This window comes from Bactrocera tryoni, chromosome 3 (genome assembly GCF_016617805.1).
Source record: "Bactrocera tryoni isolate S06 chromosome 3, CSIRO_BtryS06_freeze2, whole genome shotgun sequence".
NCBI lineage: Eukaryota > Metazoa > Arthropoda > Insecta > Diptera > Tephritidae > Bactrocera > Bactrocera tryoni.
The window spans coordinates 86,898,531-86,925,022 of NC_052501.1; the positions used below are offsets into that span (position 1 = coordinate 86,898,531).

The 26,492-nt window shown below is 38.8% G+C and overlaps 2 protein-coding genes across 2 annotated transcripts in view; one reads left to right on the forward strand and one right to left on the reverse strand.

The window, feature by feature from the left end:
- Positions 1 to 715: 715 nt before the first annotated feature.
- LOC120771261 (odorant receptor 10a) lies at positions 716 to 3,291 on the reverse strand. Its single transcript, XM_040099179.1, has 7 exons — positions 2,875 to 3,291; positions 2,584 to 2,770; positions 2,262 to 2,443; positions 1,932 to 2,116; positions 1,656 to 1,754; positions 1,246 to 1,398; positions 716 to 1,176 (listed from the first exon to the last, which is right to left on the reverse strand). Exons 1-7 carry the CDS (start codon positions 3,218 to 3,220, stop codon positions 1,126 to 1,128), a joined length of 1,203 nt encoding a protein of 400 aa, XP_039955113.1. The 5' UTR covers positions 3,221 to 3,291; the 3' UTR covers positions 716 to 1,125.
- Positions 3,292 to 6,765: 3,474 nt separating this feature from the next.
- LOC120772107 (neuropeptide CCHamide-2 receptor) overlaps positions 6,766 to 26,492 on the forward strand; it is a 28,329-nt gene continuing 8,602 nt past the window's right edge. Inside the window, exons 1-2 of the mRNA XM_040100518.1 lie at positions 6,766 to 7,156; positions 23,940 to 24,656. Of these exons, the coding sequence (XP_039956452.1) occupies positions 24,286 to 24,656 (371 nt within the window). The 5' untranslated portion in view covers positions 6,766 to 7,156; positions 23,940 to 24,285. The remainder of the gene's footprint in view (positions 7,157 to 23,939; positions 24,657 to 26,492) is intronic.

Genomic DNA, 26,492 nt, shown 5'->3' on the forward strand with positions numbered 1-26,492 from the left:
AGCCACCGAAGCCACCGCAAATGTTCCATAATCGGTTTATTAAAAATATTCTCGGAATTAAGAGAGATTCCATGAAAATATATTTTCACCCACAATTTAAACATATTTAGTGCCACATATACACCTTGCCACCGTAGGCTGCAATCCCTTGGCGGAGGCGTAAACAAATTGTTCTGCGAACACTAAACTGCGCTACACATACAAACTTACTAGTAAAATGTTTAAATTTGTTTTCCCAATCATGAATGCTTTTGCATTCACTTGCTCCTTAGGAGAGAGCTATGTGGATCATAATCAAGTACTTGTGAGCAACGTTCAGTTTGGAAGCAATTTTAAATGCAGCTCTCTATTACTATTGAACGTTCAGCTTTCCTGCTTTGCTCCTTAACTTTTGGCCAGGCTGCCTATTAATTATCCCATCCATTCAATCGACAGCCTGGCGCATCTGCTGCAAGTGCTAAACAGGTGTTTCAAGTAAATGAAAGTCAAGAGTTGCGTTTTAGCCTAGAATGGAAGAGGTCGCTAAAAATTTTAATGAAAATTGCAATTCAAAATAATTCCCTATAATTACTTTGGTGATTAACTCATTTGAAGCCGTTACTGGCATGTAAAAAGAGTCTGAAAAACGACGCTTAAAGAGAGCTGCATGGTTTTGCATATTAATTTTTTTTATTTGTAATTAAAATGCATAAGCTAAATGAAAAAATCGCAATAATAAAACCATAATAAATTCATATTTACTCGAATGAACTTTAATTATGTGCTACAACATTTATTTAACATACTACGTACACTTATTTTATTTGTTTTTAATTTTTTAATAGGAAAGTGTTTTTGCTTTCAATATACTACTGAGTAACGGTTACACAACCTCAATTCCGTGTAGTAATATCGGATAAGAATCAAATACAAATAACATTTAATCTGTGTATGCTAATTACCACTGGTTGTTTGTAATTACTAATAAAAAAAGAGCTTAAAAAATCAGCGTGGCGTATACGTTACATTTAGCCCAGTTGAGCTACTGCAGTGCGACAAGAATTAAATTTAATGCGTTGCCATTATCGCTGTAAGTTATTGACAAGCGATTAAGCTCATTATTTGCCACAGATTTTATTCTATCATTCATTTGAAAGAGGAGGCTAAAGCTATAATCGAACCAGATGTCTGCAGTATCTGTGGAGTAGAAAAAATGCAATGCCAAAAATTGGTGTGAGCTCTCAACTTTCATAGTGCACAATTTACCGACGTGAATGTGATTAGCGAGGGCGCAAAGAATGGCACTGACATGTTGATGGCACGCTGCGAACGCATAATTATCATCAGCACATAGCGACGCAGTCTGGGGTTGCAGGCATGCCAATCACAGCCGAACGCCACGGTGGCCAATTGAACGCTCTGCAAAGGGAAGTTAAATGCTCAAATAATATCTGTTAACTTTACACAGCATGACATGACTCTTAATTAAACAAAATATAAAAAAATATAAAACATGTTGTATTGGGTAGTCGAAAAAGTCTTTTCGTATTTGTAATCAAATTTCAACATATTTTTTTTTAAATGATACTAATAAATAAATAAAAAAATATAAAAAATACATTGACAAAGTGAACACGATGGGTGGGTAGTTATATTATTTTTGCTAGAATATTTACGCTCTCCGCCACCATGCTGCCGCCATAGCAGTAAATGAAAAGCTGACCCAAAACTGCGATGGTATAGCCAATGTAGATGACAATGCCGAAGCCGGTAAACTAAAAAATAATTAAAAAGGCTTAACCCTTGCATTTTGTGGAGCGAAGAGCAGAGCAACCAAATGTGTAAGTGTGTATCTGCTACTTTGCTCAACGCGCTATTAAATCTTAGTCTGCGTAACAGTTGACCTGAGTAGGTTAACGTGTCCTGAAGCAGACTTAAATACCCTGACATACCGTCATAAGGTCAAATATGCTCGCTCCAATCACCAGACCAGCAGAGACAAAGTGCGCCAGTGTGATGACAGTGTAACGTTTGCAGAAGAAGCGCGTTAACTCGATAATATCATTGTGGCGCTTTATGAATTGCACTAAACGCCACTCCAGCACGGTGGACTCCTCCGTTGTTAAGCTGAGTTGGTCTGAAAAAGTAAGTTATTGCTATTGCTGCTGCATGTGCATTATAATTTTTACTTTCTTCAAGCGCTGTCGCACATTTTTAATTACCTCAAATCTCTGTAACAACATTAAGACATGTGTTTCTTCTGAACTATTTCGTTCACTCACCAAAGTGTATGATAGACTTCAAATCGTTCTGCAACAGTTCGAGCAGGGCCGCTGTATTCGAACAGAATTCGAAGTAAAATGCATCACAGCCGCCGTACATGAAGATCGTAATGTAGCCCGTGTAGGCGGTGAATATGTAGGTTAGCGGAAAGTAGGGCGCGTGCAGTAGAAATGACGGCATGCTGTAATGAGAAAATGCAGATACTCAACTTAGTAGCTGCTTGTTGCAGCCGCGCACACACACGCATAGCTAAACGCCGCCTGGAGGCTTCGTATGTCATGTGACAAGCGCGCAGGCACTCACTCACTCACGCACACTCACGTCATATTGAATGGCAGCTTCCACATGGGCTCTTGTCCTTGTATATAGAGTATCAGAGTCATTAGCAACGGCTTGAGATTGTACGAGGTGCACGTGATGAAGCCCATAACGAACGGTATGAAATTGAGACGTGCTGCCGTAACGGCGTGCGCGCGTACAATATGCTTCTTAACGGTATTTATTGACACTGTAAAATTAGAGAGCAAAGATGGGCGTGTAAAAAAGAAGAATTCAAATACCAAGCCTGAAAATCACACAATCAAAATACTTGGCACAACGCTAAGAGCTCACCGTCGCGTTCATACACCAAGTCACGCATCCGCTTTAGCACCCATGCCAAATCCTTGCGGTAGTAATAGATCAAAGCCATTTTGAGTAATGTCACCGCCGAGGTACCGGCAGGACAGAGTGTGTCCAAAGCGAGTTCCAGATCGGTCTTCAGCACCGTGCAGCCCGCATGGATCTCGGTAAAGACTCCAATAGTCAAAATTATGAGATTCACCCAAGCCCATACATTGGATGCATTCGGCGCACTTGTGTCCAGCGGCCAAAAGCCCAGCGCACCGAGACACAATTTCGGCACATAGAAATAATAATCGCGCAGTGGAAATGTACGCGAAAGAAATCTGAAGTTCATTTAGTAAAGCTGGTGAACGCACGTCCAATGAGTTTACCGTGATACTCAAATTGAAACTTGTCAATTTAATGCGCGCGCTTAATCTGATTATATTTTGTGTGGAAAGTATGCGTTTTATATTCTTAACTGGTGCATGCTTGCATACTCGAGGGCTGCCAATCGTTGAAATTATGGCAAATCACTTAATTGCATAATTACGTAATCACCGTTATTAACAAGTTTTAAAAGTTTTCGCGAATTTGCGCATCTAACAGTTTTGCGGCTGCCCATTACAAAGCGTAATTATTTGATGTTGCAAGGCTGCGACATGGAGGACGTAATTAAAAGTTGGTCCGTTGAATAACCGTCACTGCAATTCACCTCATTTGGCTTGCTGCGTGAACTAGTGAAAACGATCAAACTTCGCCTCTTACCCTTGGTTGATGTCCAGCTTGCTGAAAATTCTATTTATGGTACAGTAAGCGGTAGAACGGACTTAGCTTGAACTTGAGATGAAGGGCTTATCACAATGAAATTCGCCGAAATTGCAAAACGCAAAAATAATACAAAGACCACCTTAACAAAGTTTCTCTGTTCAATTGAAACGTTTGAACTGTAGATCTATGATATAACGGAATACTGAAGACCCATGCAACACTTTTAGCCAGATAACAAGGTTAAGTGAAGGGAAAATTAGCGATGAAGCTAATCAACGAAGAGGCGGAAACCAACACAGAACAGGCATTACGAAAACTACGTTCGGCTACCCAGTCAGCCGACCTAGGCTAAGGTCAGTGGAAAATGGAAAACGCGCAGACTTTATGCTTTGCAGCGCTTCGGACTCAAACAAGCATTGTTTGCATTGCGTACTATGCAAATCGTGTGAGTCTCTTGCAGTGGTTTGCTTGAATGGATGAGCTGTTTAGCTTTTAGAAGTCGCATCCGCTGTGTTCGTCGGTCAAAGGACTAGGCCAAATTGGGTATTTCGAACGAATAATCTTGCGAAATAGCTTACTACATAGGATTTAGAAGTGCCAAGCGTGTTTAAATTCCACACGTGTTAACAGCGGGCACAAGCATCAGCAATTTTCGCTTAAATATAAATCTGCTAATTTGCTTTTTACGGAAATTATTCCCTCAATTTAAAGGCTTCACACTCTATTTGAAGTTTTTGCTACTTTTTGGTAGAGAAAACGAATGTGTTGATTAAATGACACATACATATGTACACAAAAAAAATCTCAACATGGAAAGAAGAAGAAAAAATAATAAGAGAAGGACTAAGCTTCTGCCACCTGTTTCTTTTATAACCATCTCAAGCCAGTTTTCGCTTTTCCGCTTATCGGCGATTAAAAGCTGCTCCGTTGTAAATCATTATCCGTCAAACATATGTTTGCTAGTAAGCCCTGCAGCAGCAGAGCACAAAGCAAAAAAATTCCATGCCACAAACACATATACGAGTATGTGACTCCATTTGTCTTCACTTACCTTCCCATATTAAACTCCTGCTTACTATATACAATATAAGAATGCGTATATAAGTATGAATATATAAACAAGCGGAAGGCTGCCAACACACACGAGTCTAAAGAAATCCATTATTCATAAATATCGCCTTTGCGTCAAAATAAAACGAAAGAAAAAAGCTAATAAATATAATTAATAAAGGAGGACGGAGTTCGGTTGCAACCGATTATTATATAATCTCACGATTTGCGAATTAGAGGGATGAAAATACTTCTAGTGGTTGATGGTTAACGGTGTTACATTTAAATTCAATTGAGTTGAATATTCGGAAATCGATTCCGTCGTGTTGATGATCTCTCTCGATTAGTTTACCGCGTTATAAACAATCGTTAGCTGAACTAAAGTATTTTACTCTTCACAACAGTTGGCGTTGGTAAAAAAACAAATGCTGGAGCGTCAGGGCCTGTGCAGAGCTTTTGGCAAGCAAAACCGCCACAACCTATTACCACTGAAAGAGCCTTCTGGCAAGGCATATTGTCATATGGATGTGAAGGCGGGAGGGCGTTAATACCAGCTGGGACGGAAAACAAAGTGTTACTCCAAGATTGTGCTTGGGTCGCACCACACGTTAATCCATTGGCAAAAAGTGACAAGTGTTGGAGTAAAATACAATGTGCGCTTATAAAAGTAGATCTCCGCATATATTTACATATCAATATTGGTCACGCATTGCTAACCGCCTACAATGAATTCGCTGGGATCCTTCTTAGAAATAGTGACCGGCTAGTTCCTTTATTGCTTGACTCCCACTAATTTCGTTTAACCTTTTTATTTGGATGTTTACGCAGACGATATGACCGGGAACACAAAAAAATTAATTGAGGTCGTCTGGTCATTTGTTTAAGAATTATTGAAAGTGCTACAAAAAATAACTGTTTCGCTGCGGTAATGGCGATTTTATGGCGATCGTGTTGCTTAAAAATCTTCACGTTGTATAATTCTAGGAAAACAATGTATGTATATCGATTCGATTTGCAGTTGCAGTTATATTGACCAGTCCGAGTCAAATTTGATCAGAAGCTACAAAATATAAGAGTATTAGCAACAGTTCTTCGCACGCTTTCGCCACAGTCACTTCGGAAATAGGTACTTCGTCGTTATTTTCCCATCCGACATAGATGAAAGTTGTTATGTCGCCTGTCATGTTTAATTAAAATATCGCCAATGAAGGAACATACATATTTTAGCACCGAGCAGCAAACGAATGCCAATGAGCCACAAATTATAATGAAGCTCGCAGCACTAATAAAAAAATAACAATAATTTAATTTAAACAAGTTGGAGAACCAAATTGTGCGGACTATTTTCTAACGAACCCACGTCACATGCAGAATTCAACCACACACGCACACATACATACGTGAATTCATGCGTGTCAGTGACGAAAATACAGCTTAGCAAATAAGTAACGGTGCCTTAGGAATACAAAATAACGGATATATGTAATTGTCGAAAAGGCGAAAATGCGCGGCGTGCTGGTTACTGAACCGTTAAGCTATGCCATACATTGCAATCTCTCTTTGGTTGTGCCTCTCTCGTTGCTGGGCAGTTTTTAAGAATGAGCTGATTAAATTTTGTGTTTTTTCTAGATTTGATTATTGAAGAAAAAAGCTATCAAATAGGGAGACTATTTTAGCCGCGGCAAATTTTGTTTATTTACCTCCAAAGGCGCGAATGAAAAGCGGCAGCTACAGCACAGCAGCTAAGCAACCAGATACGAATGATTTCAAATGCTACGGCCCACCACGTGCGTGTCGCTTTAATTTGAGTTCCACATACCGCGTGGCTTCCGATCCACAGTTTATCGACTGCCGCTGAGCATTGGCTATGCTTTATGGTTTGTTTATATGCGATATTGTTGCTGCGGATGTCTGGTTGTATGTGCCTCCTCCTATCACCGCCCCCCTCCAATCAAGCAAAAGTTTGGTAGCGCGGCTCTTGCGAAAAAAAAAACAGAAAAATACAGGCTGCGGCGGCTGGCAGATGTTACAGTGTCTGCTTGGTGCCAGCAATTTTAGTCCTTCGTGCGCTTCCGCAGCAGTCAGACGTGTTTTCGAATCCTCAAACCGAAAAAACCAAGTGTTTTTGGTAGAGGGAAATGTGTGTTTACGAGTCATAATTATCTTGCGGTGTTTCTCGAATTCGTAAAAGTGATGTAAGAAAAAATTTAAATGAATACAAATATTAATTTTGGTGGTCATTGGGCTTATGCCAGAAAAGATTTAAATCAAAATCAGATTTCATGTTGGTGTAAAAGGTGTTAAAGAAAAAAATTGGAAATATTACGTACATCCATACATGTACTATATGTATAAGTGTCAAAAAGTGTCATAATGTCCAAATTCTTTTAAAGTGTTTAAAATCACAAATATTAAAAAAAAAACTCTGTGCTGATCTCTTGACTTTTAGCGACGAGAAAATACAACTTTGGTAAGCTTTTAAGTTTTAAATGATATAAAAAATTGGAAAACAGAAAAAACTTAAAGATATGCCCACACACACTCTCGAAACAATAAAATCTAGATGCAATTCGCTTAAACTCAACTTTCAACTCAACTTGGAAGTAAACAAGTTTTAGCAGATGTTTTAGAAAAGCGTAAAATTTACAGGCTTGCATCGAGATTACAGAAGATTCGCAATCATTGTGGGTGATTTTTAGCAAAAGGCATTAAAGAAATGACTACAAATCGCCTTTTTTAGTTTATTTGGTTCTGAGAGTTCTTTTTAGCATATTGAAGATAGTGATATGATAGTGATGGCTATTACTTGATACTAAATCCTCTACATTTAGTTTAATTTCATCATATTGCATTTTCATTGAGTATTTGTATTTTTTTCTGCGAATGTAAAAAAAAGTGATTAACAGCCAGACAGCTGTTAGTGGCAGTTGAGAATGCAAATGGAAATGTAAAAAATATATGAATTCCCATGAACTTTATACGAGCAATGTGAGAGAATTTGTTTGAAAATTTTTTCATTGGATTGGATTTCAAAGGCAAAAGCAATAAAATACTTTAAAACTCTCTGTCCTTATTTATATCCCCTAGTCTTATCTTTATCTTTATATATAAAAATTATATTTCACGTTGTTTGTCCGCGATGGTCTCCTAAACTATTGAACCGATTTTAGTAAAATTTAGCACACTGTGTCTAGTTCGAATCAACTTGAAAGATAGGATAGTCGAAACAATTGAAAAAAAAAAAATACGGTGAAAGCTCTATTAAATAAACGCTCTATTAAGCGGACATCTTCATTAACCATGTAGATTGGCCGGTCATTGAGAAAGCAGCCTTAAATTCGTTATTGCTTCCAATGAAATTTATTTGTATGAACACACTCAAAATTTAACTTCAAGTACAATCCCTTGGATTCTTAGTATAGTTTATTATATGAATAACAGTAGAAAATATATACCACAGCAACGCGTGGCCAGATCCACTATATAAATATATAAAAGATTCACAAACCTTAATTTTGTTTGTTTTCAATCCTCAACTTACTAATCTATCTTCAGTATTAGCGGCTTAAGGATTAAGAAACCAAAGATCCCAATTCTATATGAATTATGTTCTGGACTTTAATGGAGCCGTAAAAGTGTCCACTATTATTTACCATTTGTAGCAGCCTCTTAGCTAACTAGCCATCTACAAGCGTACCCCCTATTCACATTTTTCCTGATAAATATTTGTCAAATTAAAATTGCTGCGAGGAAATTTTTAAGTGCCACACAATCTTTTTCAGCATTTGTTGTTGTATGCTGTGCTAAATACATTGTGGACAAAGCATTTTTGAGCTTTGTAAAACTTTTAATTAGCTTGTTAACGATTGAGAATTGAAGGATGTCGTTGGTGTAAGGTGATTTTGTTGGACTTAAAAAACACGCAGAGTAATTTTAAATTAACATTTGCCTTGGCAAATATTTTAATTGGATAGCTTTGAGCTGTTTCGCTTTGTGTTTAAGCAAAGATTGCGAAGTTAGAAACTAAAAATGTAAATATGTATACTCGTATGTTTAAATTGTGGTAAAGCAGCAGAAGTAATAAGGAAAAAGCTAATATATCCTTCACCAATACAAATAAAAATTTTCAGTAAATCTACTCACCGGCTAATGAAGGCGCTGAAAATGGCTAACAGTGAATTTTTATTTACACAGTTTAATTTATATTTCGCTTTTGATAGCCTCAACTTGACCCTCCCCGCCTTACCTGGCCACAATTAAGCTCACCTCACCTTAAAGTTGAACTCATTTGCATTTCAAAGCTATCTTCGGCAATGCTAATAAGAAGCTATTTCGCAACCATTCGTCGGCAATGTAAACTCCACTGTCCCTTACTGCCAGTAAGCCATTGGCTGCTGCCTCAAAGACTTTTGCTGGATTGCTTATATTTGGCGTCAATTTAAAATTCAATTTCACTCCATTTGTGACACCAAGTAACATTGTTTATTCGAATGACAATAAAAATGATCAATCTAATGCAGATACCCTGGTGCTCCGCTGCGCAACGGCGGCTTTAAGTGTCACTTTCAATGATGGCAAATTGAATTTTTTCGCGTGCCAAAGAAAAGCAATCAAAATTTTTTACAATAATGATGGTCACGTTTCTTTTATTCGACTGTTATTAAGTGCCTGAGAAATTGCTTTCATACGGAAGTTGTCGCTTCTCGGATTATTAGACAAATCCATTTGTTTCTTTTCGCATTATTAAAGAGTCGAAAGCGATGCCTGTGCCCCACTAATCTTTGAAGAGGAAAGTGAGGATAGAGACATTTAAACTTTTCATTGAAAACCGAAGAAAGTGGAAGTTTTGCAAGTTATTTCTTTGTTGTGCTGCGAATGCTTGGGTGAGTGCCGCCAGCTGTCTTAACTGTTGGATGATTTTGATGCTGGCTGTAAGCTCAAAGTCGAAAATTTACATCAGTGTGTGCTCATCTGCTGGAAGTGACATAACGGCGGTTGTAAGAGTGTAATGTTATATTTAAAGTGGAAGGTGATTTCCAATAAGGTCTATACCCCATTTTTACTAGCCAGCCAGTTTGCTTGTTTTTTTTTTTGTCTCTTTTCTCGTCGCTCTTACTCAATTATCAAGCTGACTGATAGCCAATACCTGTTGATGTCGCCACCGATGCCTTGAGGTGATTGGAAATGTGATTTTGCAGTAACCTATACATAAGTTACAATAAAATTTGAGCAATCTCACAGTTGGCGCTGCATCAGTGGCTCACAACTTGTATATTTGACCAATAAATTTCAGCACTTTTTGTTTAATATTTTCTTTACCCGTTAGGACAGCTTAAATCAGCCGATTTAACCAACTTTGGGTAAATTGACCGCCTAAAAATATGAAACGACTGGCGCGCTGTTGTTAACTCGGCTATAATCGCGTAAGCGGTGTCTACGCCAACTAAGAAGAAGAAAAATATGGAAAGTGCGAGGCGGAGAAGCAGCAAAACTCGTGTAAAGCGATGTATTATTTGCATTTTGTTGTCTTCCAAACTTCGCAGCTAATTTTTTCAGGCTGGAGAGTACGCTGTTAACTCACGCATGCAAACCAACTCACATACCCCTGAAACGATAACTACATATAGCACTGCTTGCGGTCGCCACAAAGCGAGCGGCTGGCGCCATAGACATAAGTATACAAACATGCATATATGTCTCTTTGCACTTCACTCCAATTACTCACATACACTGCTATAGGAATTTTTCAATATTGCTCGCACGAAATCATGGCTTTCCTGCCTTTCGTCTGTATTCACAATAACCGGCAGCCGAAAATAGGCGCACTCATACAAGCAAACATTCGAAGGAAGACAGCTTGGGGTTCCTGTGTGTGTATTTAGCTCGATTCAATATTGACTTCCGGAGCTAATTTTTGTTTGTTGCTCGCCAACGCTCATAATTAAGCTTAAATGTCACAAAAGTATATGTACATATGTATCTACATGATTACCTTCCGGCTTATTTGCTTACGAAAATACATATAGACTTTTGTTATTGCCATGTCTGCGCAGTGGTTGGATGCTGATTTGGCTGATTTGTTTTGGATGAACAGCAGAGTTCCTAAAATTTTATTTCGACATCAATATGTGTAAGCGTGTGTGTTTGTGCTCAAGCACTCATAAGTGAAATTTGATTAATGACATCAGAGGGCAGGTCGCTTTAGTAACACAGTGGGATTGGAAGGAATTAGTATGCGCCAATCGACCGTGTGTGCATTTGCTGCTCATATTGGCGGAAACTTGATGAATGGCTTCGGGTGATATGGTAAATGCAGTGCGAGTATTTATTTAAGGCAACCTTTGTTTCCCGCAATGGGGCGTCTAATGAGCGATGGTTAACCCTAAAATAAAGGTTGACTGAGAGGGAGTGGTAAAGATAGCCTCACGGACCCAATGTAATATGCATGGCTTCTAATTTTTTACTTTGTATCTTAAATATCGAATATCAACAGCTTTAAGAATTTATTAGCTTTAAAACGGATTTTTTGAATAAAAGTTATTCGTTCTGTTTCCAAACTTCCTTGTCCACAAAAAGCGTTATTCTGCCACTACCAAAGTGAAATCTGTCGCATTCCTCTTGTAATCTGGAGTTTTTTTCTTACTTACACTTTCTGTTGGAGTATATATGTATAGTACATACATATATGCTAATTTTCAGCCAGTGTTGAAATTTAAATGTAGCACATAATATTGCTGCAGTGATTTATGACGCACAATAAAGCAAAAATGTAAATAAACGAGAATAATGCAAATTTAATATGTTTTACTTATGTAGTGCCACTGAAATTTCTGCTGCCTGAGCAACACCGGGGAGCTAATGCAGTTTTGTAATGTTTCTGCGAGTACCTTGAAAGCTTCCCCAGGCTAAAGCATTAATTTTATCACCTCGAATTCATCACACGCCACGACGCGCACTCACACACCGAATTTCACAAACAGCTGTGGATGGGCGACACTTGCGTTGGCGGTCGGGTCTGGCCATTAGCGCAGAATTCACTCACATAAGTGAGACAAAAGGTCAAAGTGAAGCACACCAAGCGCCACGAACTGAACTACTTAGAAAGCGAAGGCATAAAAGTGTAGGAATTCCCGGAATACCGGAAACAGCACAACGGCGGCTGCTGCCAGAAATTTGCATGAAATGCGTTGAAATGCCGTGAATGATGAGCTAAGGAAATTTAAGGATCTGGTATATGAACACACACGTTGTTTACTTACTCGTTTTGTTGACGTTAGGTGTCTGCGCCTGTTTGGCGCTAAAAGTAATGAAAATGAAGCATGCGACGTCCTCCTTGGCGTAGTGACAACACTGAAGTAGGCTTTTGGTTTTCTTAGCTGTTGAGGCTTGCACCTTATTTTAAGTAAACAATTTATTTGACAATTTAATTTTTTGTGCTTTTTTCAGCCTGCTTTATATATAGTATGTCTGAGGTTCAGGCAAATATTCAGAAATTTCTCTTTGAAAGCACTTCACCGCAGAATGTAGTCTTACTAGAAGCATAAATTTGATTAGCTTGCGGTTCACCGGGTGGCCTGGCAACAGTTGCTACAGCCGCAAGCACCGTGTCTCGGTGGCGGCAATGCTCTTTGTATGGCAAACTATTTATTGTATAAAACTTTCAACCCCTTAACCCATTAAGACCTACCGTCTCATATACGATACACCAGAAGTATTAAATTATTTTGAAGTACCCTTGATAAGGAACTGTTTTTTGTTGTATCGGGTGATTTTTTAAGAGCTTGATAACTTTTTTTAAAAAAAAAACGCATAAAATTTGCAAAATCTCATCGGTTCTTTATTTGAAACGTTAGATTGGTTCATGACATTTACTTTTTGAAGATAATTTCATTTAAATGTTGACCGCGGCTGCGTCAACCATTCGGAAAGTCCAATTTTGGGCAACTTTTTCGAGCATTTCGGCCGGAATAGCCCAAATTTCTTCGGAAATGTTGTCTTCCAAAGCTGGAATAGTTGCTGGCTTATTTCTGTAGACTTTAGACTTGACGTAGCCCCACAAAAATAGTCTAAAGGCGTTAAATCGCATGATCTTGGTGGCCAACTTACGGGTCCATTTCTTGAGATGAATTGTTCTCCGAAGTTTTCCCTCAAAATGGCCATAGAATCGCGAGCTGAGCTGTGGCATGTAGCGCCATCTTGTTGAAACCACATGTCAACCAAGTTCAGTTCTTCCATTTTGGCAACAAAAGTTTGTTAGCATCGAACGATAGCGATCGCCATTCACCGTAACGTTGCGTCCAACAGCATCTTTGAAAAAATACGGTCCAATGATTCCACCAGCGTACAAACCACACCAAACAGTGCATTTTTCGGGATGCATGGGCAGTTCTTGAACGGCTTCTGGTTGCTCTTCACCCCAAATGCGGCAATTTTGCTTATTTACGTAGCCATTCAACCAGAAATGAGCCTCATCGCTGAACAAAATTTGTCGATAAAAAAGCGGATTTTCTGCCAACTTTTCTAGGGCCCATTCACTGAAAATTCGACGTTGTGGCAGATCGTTCGGCTTCAGTTCTTGCACGAGCTGTATTTTATACGGTTTTACACCAAGATCTTTGCGTAAAATCTTCCATGTGGTCGAATAACACCAACCCAATTGCTGCGAACGGCGACGAATCGACATTTCACGGTCTTCAGCCACACTCTCAGAAACAGACGCAATATTCTCTTCTGTACGCACTGTACGCATTCGTGTGGTTGGTTTAATGTCCAATAAAGTAAACTGAGTGCGAAACTTGGTCACAATCGTTTGCTCACTTGGTCGATTATGTAGACCATAAATCGGACGTAAAGCGCGAAACACATTTCGAACCGAACACTGATTTTGGTAATAAAATTCAATGATTTGCAAGCGTTGCTCGTTAGTAAGTCTATTCATGATGAAATGTCAAAGCATACTGAGCATCTTTCTCTTTGACACCATGTCTGAAATCCCACGTGATCTGTCAAATACTAATGCATGAAAATCCTAACCTCAAAAAAATCACCCGATATTATTGCATACATACATATGTATATGAGCCTACGGTATCACATACGATACGGCCTTTTCTACCTAACCTGTAGAAATGTATTTTTATACTCTCGCAACAATGTTGCTAAGGAGAGTATTATAGTTTTGTTCACATAACGGTTGTTTGTAAGTCCTAAAACTAAAAGAGTCAGATATAGGGTTATATATACCAAAGTGATCAGGGTGACGAGTAGAGTCGAAATCCGGATGTCTGTCTGTCCGTCCGTCCGTGCAAGCTGTAACTTGAGTAAAAATTGAGATATCATGATGAAACTTAGTATACGTATTCCTTGGCTCCATAAGAAGGTTAAGTTGGGCAAAATCGGCCCACTGCCACGCCCCCAAAATGGCGGAAACCGAAAACCTATAAAGTGTCATAACTAAGCATTAAATAAAGATATTAAAGTGAAAGGGATCGCATTAGGGAGGGGCATATTTGGGCGTAATCTTTTTGGAAAAGTGGGCGTGGCCCCGCCCCCTACTAAGTTTTTTGTACGTATCTCGGAAACTACTATAGCTATGCCAACCAAACTCTACAGAGTCGTTTTCTTCAGGCATTTCCATATACAGTTCAAAAATGGAAGAAATCGGATATTAACCACGCCCACCTCCCATACAAAGGTTATGTTGAAAATCACTAAAAGTGCTTTAACCGACTAACAAAAAACGTCAGAAACACTAAATTTTACGGAAGAAATTGCAGAAGGAAGCTGCACCCAGGCTTTTTTGAAAAATTGAAAATGGGCGTGGCCTCGCCCACTTATGGACCAAAAACCATATCTCAGGAACTACTAGACCGATTTCAATGAAATTCGGTATATATTATTTTCTTAACACCCTGATGACATGTACGAAATATAGGTGAAATCGGTTCACAACCACGCCTTCTTCCAATATAACGCTATTTTGAATTCCATCTGATGCCTTCTCTGTATAATATTTAGTACATTAGGAACCAATGATGATAGCGGAACAAAACTTTACACAAATACGGTATTTGAAAAATATGTAAATGACGTATAATGAAATCTCGATTATCACTTTATCATGCGAGAGTATAAAATGTTCGGTGACACCCGAACTTAGCCCTTCCTTACTTGTTTTAACATTTTTTTTATGTTCTGTGATACCCTAGGTCTCATAAAAATAGATAAAAAACACTTCAATTAAAAAAAAAATAGTTTCAGGTCTAAATGGGTTAAATATATTTTATGTAAATGTGTTTGTGTCTCTACGCACGCATAAATTTACAAATGAGAAACTGCATTCCAAACTCTTTGGCATTTTAAGTTTTCCACGCCACATAAACCACTCACAAAGCGTTAAAACTAAAAAGAGAGAGAGAAACTGCGAAAAAAAAAACAATTAATTTAATTTACTTTATTATTTTTAAGCAGCGTTTGAAAATTATGCGCTAATAGAACACATACGCACAACAAAAATAACAACAATGTTCTATGCATACGCACATTTCCACAGCCAGAAGTACGTGTATTCGCACAATTATCGGTTGCTAAAAGGTAAATAAATAAAAAAGCGCGCAAATTAATTTGTATGTATAAACAAATGATTTGCAGAATCAAAGGGAACCTAAAATGTAGAAATAATAAATTAAATATAAATTTCTTTATAAAAACTACTTACGAACAGAACATCAAATTCCTTTTTAAAATAGAAAGCTTTCGATTTACATATATGGCATTCGAGTTAGAGACCTTTTGACTCGGCCAAATGTGCGAAATAAAAAATTTAAAATAAAAATTCAAATAATTTTGCTGTTATTGAAATAATTAAAAAATGAATAGAACTTTATTTTGTGAACAGTCGATTTCAGAGTATATTCTCATTTATATACATATATATACTAGCTGACCCGCCAGCCGTTGTCCTGCCTGAAATTATGTGTTTTGAAATGAAAAGAAAGCTGAATTTATATTGTGTTGAAATTTATTTCATTTATTTTCGATTTCTCCGAATTTTTTCAATGTTACGAAGCTTGATAAACAATATTTTTTTGTTTCTGTTTCGGTGCGTAAATGTACAGAGAAGATGGTTTTCCAACTCGTGAGCACGCCACGTATATCCGGCCGTGTGAAAAAACATAGCATTTCCAAAAATATGCCACACACTTCTAACGACTATCCTTGTGTCCTATTGATTCTCATCTCAAATGCAATTTTCACTGGAAACGGAATGCGTTGGAACTGATATGGAAAATTGTAGAACTATTTGAACACTGAAAAGGTTTGAACTGAAATGGCAAATCGTTGGAGCTCAGAGGAATTCGTAGAGTCAAGCATTCTGCCCCATTCTATAAGATAGCTACGTCGGTGCTGGAAGATTGCGAAACATAATAACGACAGATCCAACTTTGAGATGCAAATAATGCGGTGTCATACCAAGCCTCTCCAAAGCACTTAGAAATTCCACTTGATAATTCGCGGCTTCGTCTCATTGTCAAGACGATCGATCGATTTTTATGAGCGCAAATCTTCCAGTTTAAGTCAACAACATCGGTATTTTTGGGAGCTAAAATTGTGCGTGCACTCACAATCGTAGTTACGATAATTTGGCCAATGTCCGAATATTCTTTATGAGTTCATCTTTCATGAATTGATAAACGGCAGATGGAATTGATATTAAACCACCGGAAGTATCAACCAAAAAATGTCTTCGACAATGTAATTTTTGTTCGTATACCATAATTGGAGCGGATTTGAAGGTTGATATGTCGAAATGATCTTCCCGAAAAGTCTGCGAGCTTCATTTGCATCGCAACGTACATATTTTGCAGGCTTGCTTCTAAAAAAATTGTACACCCCGTACCATTTACAGTACGCAATGACTCAAATGAAGTTGAAATGCGTACATTATCCAATAGAAACCGAAGGTCGTTTTCCCGGTGGATTGTGTAAATTCATCGAAACGCATTATTTGAGAACACACCTGGATGTCAATCTACTGGTTGGTCTTCCTTTCTGCGTAATTTTGTTGCTGGCGGTGTTTCCACTGGCCGCACTATATTCTCTGGGTTGAAGTAAATATCCTACAAAGCGCTTTATTGCAGTTCGACTGTATCGTTCAAGACCAATAACCGTCATGTTGCATCCTTTGGTGACTTACTTGCAAACATATTTGATCGATTTCACCAAACTACAATATCAAACATTGACAAATATCCATCCATATGTTGTCAACTTCGATATTTACTACTCTAAGTTGTATGGTCGTCTGATGAGCTACGACGATAGAGTGGATCCATCATTTCCAGCTTCCGATTTCGAAAGAAAAGCAAGTGGATGGCATTTATTGTTAGACATACAAACCGAAGTGGGATTGTGGTGTCCGCAAGGTCCATGAACCATATTGGTTTTCATCACTTCGTTTAATACTGGATCTTTCTCTGCATCAGGAATTTCCGCAGAAATGATTTCATCAATTTGATCTGGTGGAACCACTGTCCACCATCCAAAGAAGAACATCGTAACTGTTGTTTGAAAAGTCGTGCTGTGACAACGTGACGATCGCTTGCTGATTGACCCCGATCCATAATTCCACACGTATGTCATCGCATCCTGGGAGTACTCGTTCATGTGCCTTGGCGTTGTTGGCAAAAAGAACACCGACCGACATTATCGGGACCCCTTCGTGGCTTCGTAACAAATTTCGATCTGTAATTGATCACTTCGTTTGAAACACACATAAAGTTTTCTCTGAATAATTTTCAAATTGTTTTTTTTTTTAAATAGCCGGAATAAAAGAGCAAGCGACCGAATGTATGTACATAGTATGTATATACAAAATAAAACGTTTGTATGGGAAAAAGAAAAGGACTGTTTTTAGGCGTTTCCCGGCAAGTTTCGTAATTTTTTTACATAAGAACCTTCTCCTAATAATAAGAAATACTACAAAAAAAGAATTAGTGAAAACGGTCCAGCCATTCACGCGTGATGCCGTGACAACGGAAAACGGGTTTCATTTTTATATATGTACATATGTATGTATATAGATATTTGTTTTGAAGGTTACGGATAAAGCTTAAAAAAATAATGAATTTCAGGAACTGGAATGCCCTTTCAAAGCTGCATTTCATAATCAATGCGGCTTTTGGTTCTAGTCTTTAAAGTATGCTAAATATAAAATACTAAATTCGGGGAAGTTGAAAAAAGTTACAGCTGTTCAAAAGTGAGTGAAAATAATGAAGAAATTCGCTATATTTTGAAATTTTTGTATAAAAAAGGGAAGAATGCCACGCAAACCACCAATGAAATTTGTGAAGTCTCCGGAGACGATGCTGTATCAGTTCGTGTAGCGCAACAATGGTTCGCTCGCTTTCGTTCTGTAAATTTTGATGTGAAAGGCGCACCTCGCACTGGTCGACATATCGTTGAAAAAGTAGTATGAAAAAGATTGACCATGACCGTCACATAAGCCGCCTTGACATCAGTAGGGAACGTAATATTCATCATCAAGCGGTTTTGAACCATTTAAAAAATGGTAACAGGAGACGAAAAGTGAAGCAAATACGACAATAATATGCGAAAAAGATCATGGTTCAAGCGTGGTGAGGCTCAACAAATGGTCGCAAAGCCAGGATTGGCGTCTCGAAAGCTTATGCTGAGTGTTTGGTGAGATTGGAAAGGAATCATCCGCTGTCCGCATGTGAAAATTTCTTGTCGCAGTTTTTCGCCGAGACACCAGAAAAGTTTTACACTGATGGAATAATGTCTCTAGCCAAAAATTGGCAAAAACTGGTCGCCCAAAATGGTACTTATAAATATAAAATAAAAAAAAAATAAGTTGAAGTTTGATTAGAGATGTGAAAAAAATTTTTCGACTACCCAATATCTTCCTATTACGTTGTAAATGTCTTTAAATCCATGTGCTCGAAGAATATTCTGCTCAAAAAGTGTTTCATTAGCTTCGTTGACTTAAACTCTTAATTCACATATTATGTCTTGTAATTCTTGGATGAAAACGAGTATGGGAATTGAAACCGTTCCCCCTCAATTCTATATACTTTGAAAACGTATGAAACATATTGTATTTTGCTTAAATTTGAATACTCGGTCGTCACCATATTGACTGCCAATGCAAGCCACCGCAAAACCCCAATATATACAAATCACGTTGACCACGCATACTCCGCCTCCAAACCAATTTCACTAATTAAAATCTAAATCTTGACTCTCTCATTTGTGGTAGCGGTGCCCTTGTGGCTTACATACATATTTCAGCGAGTCTTGAAGCAGACAGACTACAGAGCTACAAATGTGTTGGGAATTGAAAGTTGTGTCGAGCATGTCTGCAGACACGTTTAATGCTCAAATCAATGCACACTAGCCGTCGCCATCACTGAGGAATAGTAAGAGTCGTAAAAGTTCTAAATAAAGTGCGAAAAACCGTTATCCATGCACCTTTATGCCACAATTACAACTCATCTATGTATATATGTATTTATAAGCTTCTGCATGACAACTTGACAGAGTGTGCAGAAATTACGTGAGGACGCTGTTGGTCCAGATGGTCAGCGTTGGCTATGGTAGAGTTTTGGTGTCTACGTCACGCTGGCACCGGCAATGCGTTACGTCCGTACGCTTTTTGTATTGAATCAGAATCAGAATCAGAAACTTTCTAATGTTCCATTTTCGTTTTTGCACTTGACAGACATTTCCAAGTGGCTTATGAGCACATATGCATTTGTTGTGAAAATAAAAATTAAGTGAAAATGACAACTTGACAGTGAATGGTTTTTGTTTCGCCATGCAAGTCGCTTATATGGGAAATCACATTATTTGCCACGTGGCAATATGTTTTGTGTTGGTTCCCGTTTGGCGACATTTGCGAAAGGGTATGCGAACCAAATGCACTCATACCAAATATCTCTCCACAAGAACAACAATAACTTTTACTACACAGTTATGTGAACAGCGACTTGCCTCTGTTTAACGGCACACTGATCCATACATATTTGAATATTTTAATGCTTTGGATAGTCGGAAGCTTTTTCAAGTAATTTATCATTTTACAAAATTTCAAAATTTTCAACTTTACAAATATGTTCGTCTATGTAGTATCAATCGTCTGTCCCAAATGACAAAACCGCACTTGTTGAAAGCCTATTTTAAAGGCGTAAATTTCCAATATTCCCCTGTTTTTTGAATTGCGGCTCTTACTCAACTCAATCCCAAACAAAAACTTAGAAACAAATGGATCAATCAGCACTTAGTGATTTTTATTTCCTGTGAATTGTTGTTAGTATTGCTGCCTGAGTGTCTTACGGCATTGGCATAACTTTTCAGACTTGCCGAAACTCATTTGCAAACATCATTGATTGCCTAAAACGTTAGTGTGGTCGGAAGTGGGGGAGGGGTGTGTGAGTGTGTGTTTGGGTTCCATGAGAAGTGTTGCCAGAAAGTTGTGTGAGCTCAAACTTTTGTTGGCAACAATTCAATAGTGTGTCTGATGTGGACGTGCTTGTGTGCCACACACACTTATGGTAAGCAGTGATATGAGCAGCAATATTGAAGCCGAACAAAGTTTACGGCAAATCGATGTTCGAGTGTGTTGCGTATCTGCAGGAAATATGAGCATATCTGTTGAGTTAGGCTAATGTCAGAGTGGAAGCGAAAAGCGATGCTATAAACTGGTGCTAATTCTAGCTAATTCTAGAAAGTAATAGTACTGAGTCGAATTAAATTTATTAAAAAAATTTATTGAACCAATCGTCCCCTCTGTCGTCTCAAAAAGCTTTCGTTTCATTGGCCTTTTCAGGCAAGGAAACAAAAAAAAAGTCCGTGGGGCCACATCTGGGCCGGTCTTAGTTAGGAAGCTGTTCACAAGAAAGGCGGTGTGAGCCGGGGCTTTGTAGTGGTGCGACTTCCAATCGGCTGCGATGTCTTGACCCTTTGTTTGAGTTTCTTGAGAACTTCCACGTAAAAGTTGGCGTTGACGGTTTGTCCAGGAGGAATAAATTCATGGTGGACGATGCCTTTGATGTCAAAATGAAAATGAGCATCATTTTCAATTTGGATTTGCTCATTCTTCCCTTTTTTAGGCGAGGAGACACCAGCGTGTGCCACTCGGAAGATTATCTCTTTTGTCATACCACTTCTTGCTTAAGCAACATCTGGGTAAGCTAGCTTGATCATATCAAACGTCTCTGTCGCAGATTTACCGAGTTTCACGCAGAATTTAATCGCGTACCTCTGCTCTAACGAACGCTGCTGTTCGGTTTCCACCACCAAGTGCTCGGAGACAACTACCCAGCCACTCGTTCGTTAGCTAGGAAAGCCCTCTACTGAATCCGGTGCGCGTACGCTTTGAAGTACAGTCGCAGCGGAAGAATATCAGTCCTATTACTTTCCGGACAAACCCTGTATTCCCAGACTTGGAAATGCAAAACACTTTATCTCAAAACGTCATGCAACAACTCTTCTCGCCTTCCCGCTTTCGCTCTGGCTTGCTATAGCTCGGCCTTCGCTTGAACTGTTGTCGCTTCAGTCTTCGTGACGCTTCTCATTTCCACTCTGATATCAACCTTAGTGTATGCCTCCGAGCTATAGAATGTTGCCTATACATATGTAATACATTACATAATAGTATGTGTACTATGCATATAATATGTTTCGCTTTCTGAATTGTTTGTAAGATAATGTTTGCTCTGCTACCATCGACGCAGCAGCGCAAGGATATTAATAATTAATGGAATGTTATTAAATATGCCGTCTTTAGTTCCTCGCAAGCTTAGTTCGTTCATATTGCTTTACTATGTACCGAGCAAATAACGGAGCTTCTGTGCTGCTATTGTTACCATATGTAAAACCGATTTGCGTAGCTCGGAAGGGCTTATGTGAACTGCTTGCCTTAACTTTTCACAAAGGATATGTCTAGTATATAAATTGCCATGCCTGCTGCTCTTCTATATTGATACTTGAAACTTAATTTTTTTTATATCGAAAATTTTGCTAATATTTACCGCTGAATTTGCGAAAATTTAGCAGCATTTACATCTACAACAAGCTACCTAGAAGCGCTTGCAATGATAGCAATCAGAAATGAGCTGATTTTCCGGAATAAAATTATTTCGCTGGAATTCGCAATGGCAGTGCGGGCCCATGAATCACAGTTATGAAATTGATTTCGCACTGTTGGTGCTGCGCAAATGAAGTCAATAAAAATAATTTTCAATTAAATTAAATTACTGCCAAATTTACAGTTCGATGCATGATTTTGGATAAGAGTTTGGCGATTTAATTGCAAAATTTACAACGCGGTTTCTAATTGCGCGCGAAATATTAATAAACGCAATGGCATATTTTATATGATGTTGTGGTTGATTATACGCATGTGTAGCGCGGCCTTTATGCAATTTAGCGTTTGCGTCCCAACACCTACACACATGCATACTTATTTGAGCTCACTGTGCTTGAGAGTGTGTGTATGTGTGGGTGGCGGGTACTAGCCTTTCACATGCTCACGTGTCGTTTTAATTACACCAATACATGACAGTTGACGCTGCGGCGTTCGTGGCCGTTGCGAGGGCGTACGCGGCGTATGAGTGATATTTCATGGATACGCGACATTACTGTCACTTAGTGTCGCTGTAATTACAACAGTTATTACCATAACACGAGAGTCCTTAGCATGTTGGCAGTCAAGTAATAAAAAGAAAGAGCATGAAAAAAACGCAACGAAAGAGCGTGCAAGAACCACACGCAGAACGTGAAGCGCAATTGTTGCTGAATTGGCAATTAAAGTTAAGCGCCGACATACCACTTTTATGATATATTTCTTGAATAAATGCCAACTCAATTTAATTGACGTGCATGTGCTTAAGGCGGGACGACGACAACGTTGCTACAGCACGAACGAATGACTTGGAAAAAAATCGCAAGAAAGAAATGCTTTAAAGCGAACAGAAAACAAGAAAAAATTTTTACTTCAGTTGCTGCGAAGCTAGAATACCCTTCACAAATACAAAATTTATATATAAGAAAATGATTTTGTTCGGTCGGCATGCTATAGTGGTCCGAAATCGAAATTCGAGATCGATATCTCAAAAACTGAGGGACGAGTTCACGTATTTGCAGACGAATCGACTCAGATCATCACGCTTGTATACTTACTTGTATACACTTTTTAGGGTCTCTAACGTTTCCTTCTGCGTATTACAGACTTCGGGGCAAACTTAATATGCCCTATTCAGGGTATAAAGCGTAGAACTTCTAACAACAAAGGCCGATCGAAAGCAAATCTTCTCATAAAGTGAATTTAAATTTCTTGTGTCTGCTGGATATGATTGAGTGGTGAATGTTATTGGGATTAGTATTGTCTGTTTGACTTGCAAAGTATTTCTCGCATACACACATGTACATAATATGTAGGTACGTACAAACTCATATACGTAAATATGTAAGTATACAAATAACAAATAATAGTATATATATAATTAACCTGCGAGTTTTGTGTGGTGAAACCAGAAATAAGTCGAAATATACATAGAAGAAACATTAAAGCATTCTGACAAATTCTATCAAGTTCATTGCTTAATTCTTAAATATGATTTGCGAGAGAAGATTTCTCCATTGTAAATTCGAGTTTTCTGAAAATATCAAAGTCTTCTAAATACACACATAAAATTCAGCAGATTTGAGGAAAATCTGTTACAATAAAAACAACAACGTTCGGTGCAAGCAAATGTTCGTGGCATGCCTACGACATTTCATGTAAGTGCGTCGGGGGATTCAAAGCTGCACGCTCAACGTCGCTGAGCTTTGTTCCCGCTGACATGACTAATTATCCTCGAGCTAAGATAAATCTAGCCGTGACACAACGCAGTGAGAGTAACGAAATTGCGCTGTTCAAGATGAGCGTGGATGTAAGAGAATAAAAGGCATTTTTATTGTTATTTCAGTAAGTAAAAGGATTTCTGTGTATTAGGAGATACTCCAGCCATAAATATGGGTTTGCACTCATCAATGCTTTAGTTGAAATCCACTTATTTTCGTTGATCCATTGAACCAGGCCATTAACGTAAGCTTCACTAAACAATTACGAGCAAAAAAGCGACACAAAAATTATAAAAAAAAGTACAGAAACAAAAACAAATAACTAAAAATAGATTTCTCCGCATATTAACCGACGGTAGTTATAACGTTTTCTTCTTTTTTTATTGCAGTGAATAAACTCTACTAAATGTGAGCTGTGTATCAGCCGCAACGCCAAGAATATAAAAGCATACATTCTCCACAACAACAAAGATAAAGACGAAAAGTTAATGCCAAAAGACATCGCCAAAATGTACACTATTATTCCACCGACCAGTGCATAGTCAAAACCCACTCAACATATTTGACATTCCAACGAGTACACACACAAGTAGTGGCGCTCATCACTCAACGGCAAATCATCTGTCAAAGCCGAGCCGAGCTGTGCAGCCAAGGCGTTAACAGCTAAGTAACCCAATAAGGCAGTTCGTGCGACAGTCCGCGTCCGTCGACCGTTGTCAGCCACTACACTGCAGCATGTTTGGGTCACAGCCAGCATCCGGGAGGCTGGTCACCGCTCTGCCGTGGGCTATGCACGTCTCAACCACAACGTCACGCTCGTCATACTTCGATATCGGTGGCCCAGCCTTGGCTTCTGCTATCGGTAGAGTGGCAGCCAGCACCAGCCTCGAAGAAAGCCTGCGCAACAAGAGTGCGTTTGTGGGTGCGGTGTGGGGTGATGATGCGGACATCGATCCCGCCACGGATTATGTGCCACCCTCACAACGACCCGAAACCTATATTATCACAGTGCTGTTTGCGCTCATCTTTATTGTTGGCGTTTTAGGTAATGGCACTTTGGTGATAATATTTTTTCGGCATCGCTCCATGCGCAACATTCCCAACACGTAAGTTGCTAAAAGCCAAACGCCGGCAATGAATGCAAGTGCTTTTTCCAGGACGCTGAATATATAAATATGGGCTACTTAAGTTGAGCAGAGCGATGTTATTGCGACCAAGTGTTAGGTGGCTTATATTTTATTTATGCGTTGCCAAAATGTTTTTCCAATCATCAGTTTTGCTCACAGTGCGAGTTTTTATTTTGTAGAAAATTGTTCAATGGTATCGAGTAATAGTGAATAGGTTACTTCATTAGATATCGTTGATGATATGTTTGCAGAACTTTCAGAAATACACTTTAATAACAATTTCTGAAAAGCTTTAGTGGTTCAGAACAGCACACCAGACTTTTGGAGCCAATAGAAACAGTAATTAAAATACGATTTGAAACAAGCCGATTCATGCCAATTCAAGTTTAGATTTTATGAGAGTTTCGGCTGAGGAAAAAAATCGGGGTTAAGAAAAAATTTCATACATTTCTTAAAATATAAGAAACTATAAGTATAACACTTTTTATCAGCATTTTTTTCTTAAATACCTATGGCTCCAACAACACATTTGGTTGTGCAAACAGACTTAACCTTTCTTCCAAACTTAAGTTTTGTTACTCACAACTTCGCTCATATTTATTATTTGCCAACATAATAAACAAATTCAAATTCGAATCGAAAGAAAAATCGAAAGTTTAACAATAAAAAGCTTTGGAACGGCCATCTCCCGGCACTCGTAAACCCAAGTGACATGACACAAATGCCCACAATTCAGAATTGTTTGTCCATAAAGCAAAATACATGCTTGCACTCTCACACAAATATATGAACTTGTACTTACATATGTATGTGTGTCTAACACTAATGCTTTCAAATAGCGTAGATCGAATATGAAGTATGCCCTTTGGCTATTTGAGTGCACACCAACACATCCGCTTTCATGCTATAAGTGTCTTTCAGAGAAGTTAGCTGCCGGCTGTGATTCCTCACTGTTGCATAATTACATAACTGTTGTTGACAGGTCGATACAAGCGCAGCTTGAACTGCTGGGACCGTCTGGTGTGGGTAATGCGCTTGATGGCAAGACTCTTCACTCCTTTGAAGGCTAAATTTGCAGAGATAAAAATGTGCTATTCCTGCTAAAAATAAACCAATTCACTCCCCCCCTTATTAACTATTCATTTGCCTTAAATTGTGTGTTGAGCTCGATCAATTGCGGTAATCAGTGTCTGTAGTTATATGCCAAACGCAGGCGGGGCTATGTTGATATTATGTATGCGAATATGCTCGTCTAATGCATTGGCAATCCAGCATTCATTCAAAACGACACATTTGCTACTCTGATTCCTCAGAGTGATATCGTTGGGCTGGGCGCCAAGCCACACCGTTCAGATAAAAAATTTCCCCAGCTTCAGTGGCGCGTATATTACGGCAATCACAAGAATGAAAATCCACAAAAGAACACCGCAAATCAGCTTTTTCCTCACTTGGTGTCCGCAGCCGGTTGTACACCAGCACCGGTAGGCTCACACATGCAGTGAAGAACGACTGTTTTGTGCTTTACCTCATTGTTGATATTTTTGCTCCTCCTCGTCACTTTGATGTGTGCGCCCCGCTTATCGAAATCACGTCACACACGCCTGCCGCTGCGACCAGTCATGTGTGCAGTTTTACTCGTTCGCTTCGTGACTTTTTGACGTGGGAGCCGCCTCGCTTCGCTGCCAATAAAGCTGTTTCCTCATTTCATTTGGTTTGATGTTTGTTGCTGAAATTTTACCGAATGACAGTCTGTTGGAGCTGTGACTGTATTTTGTGCGTTGATAAGTCGCTATGAACCTTCGCTTTACCGCTTTC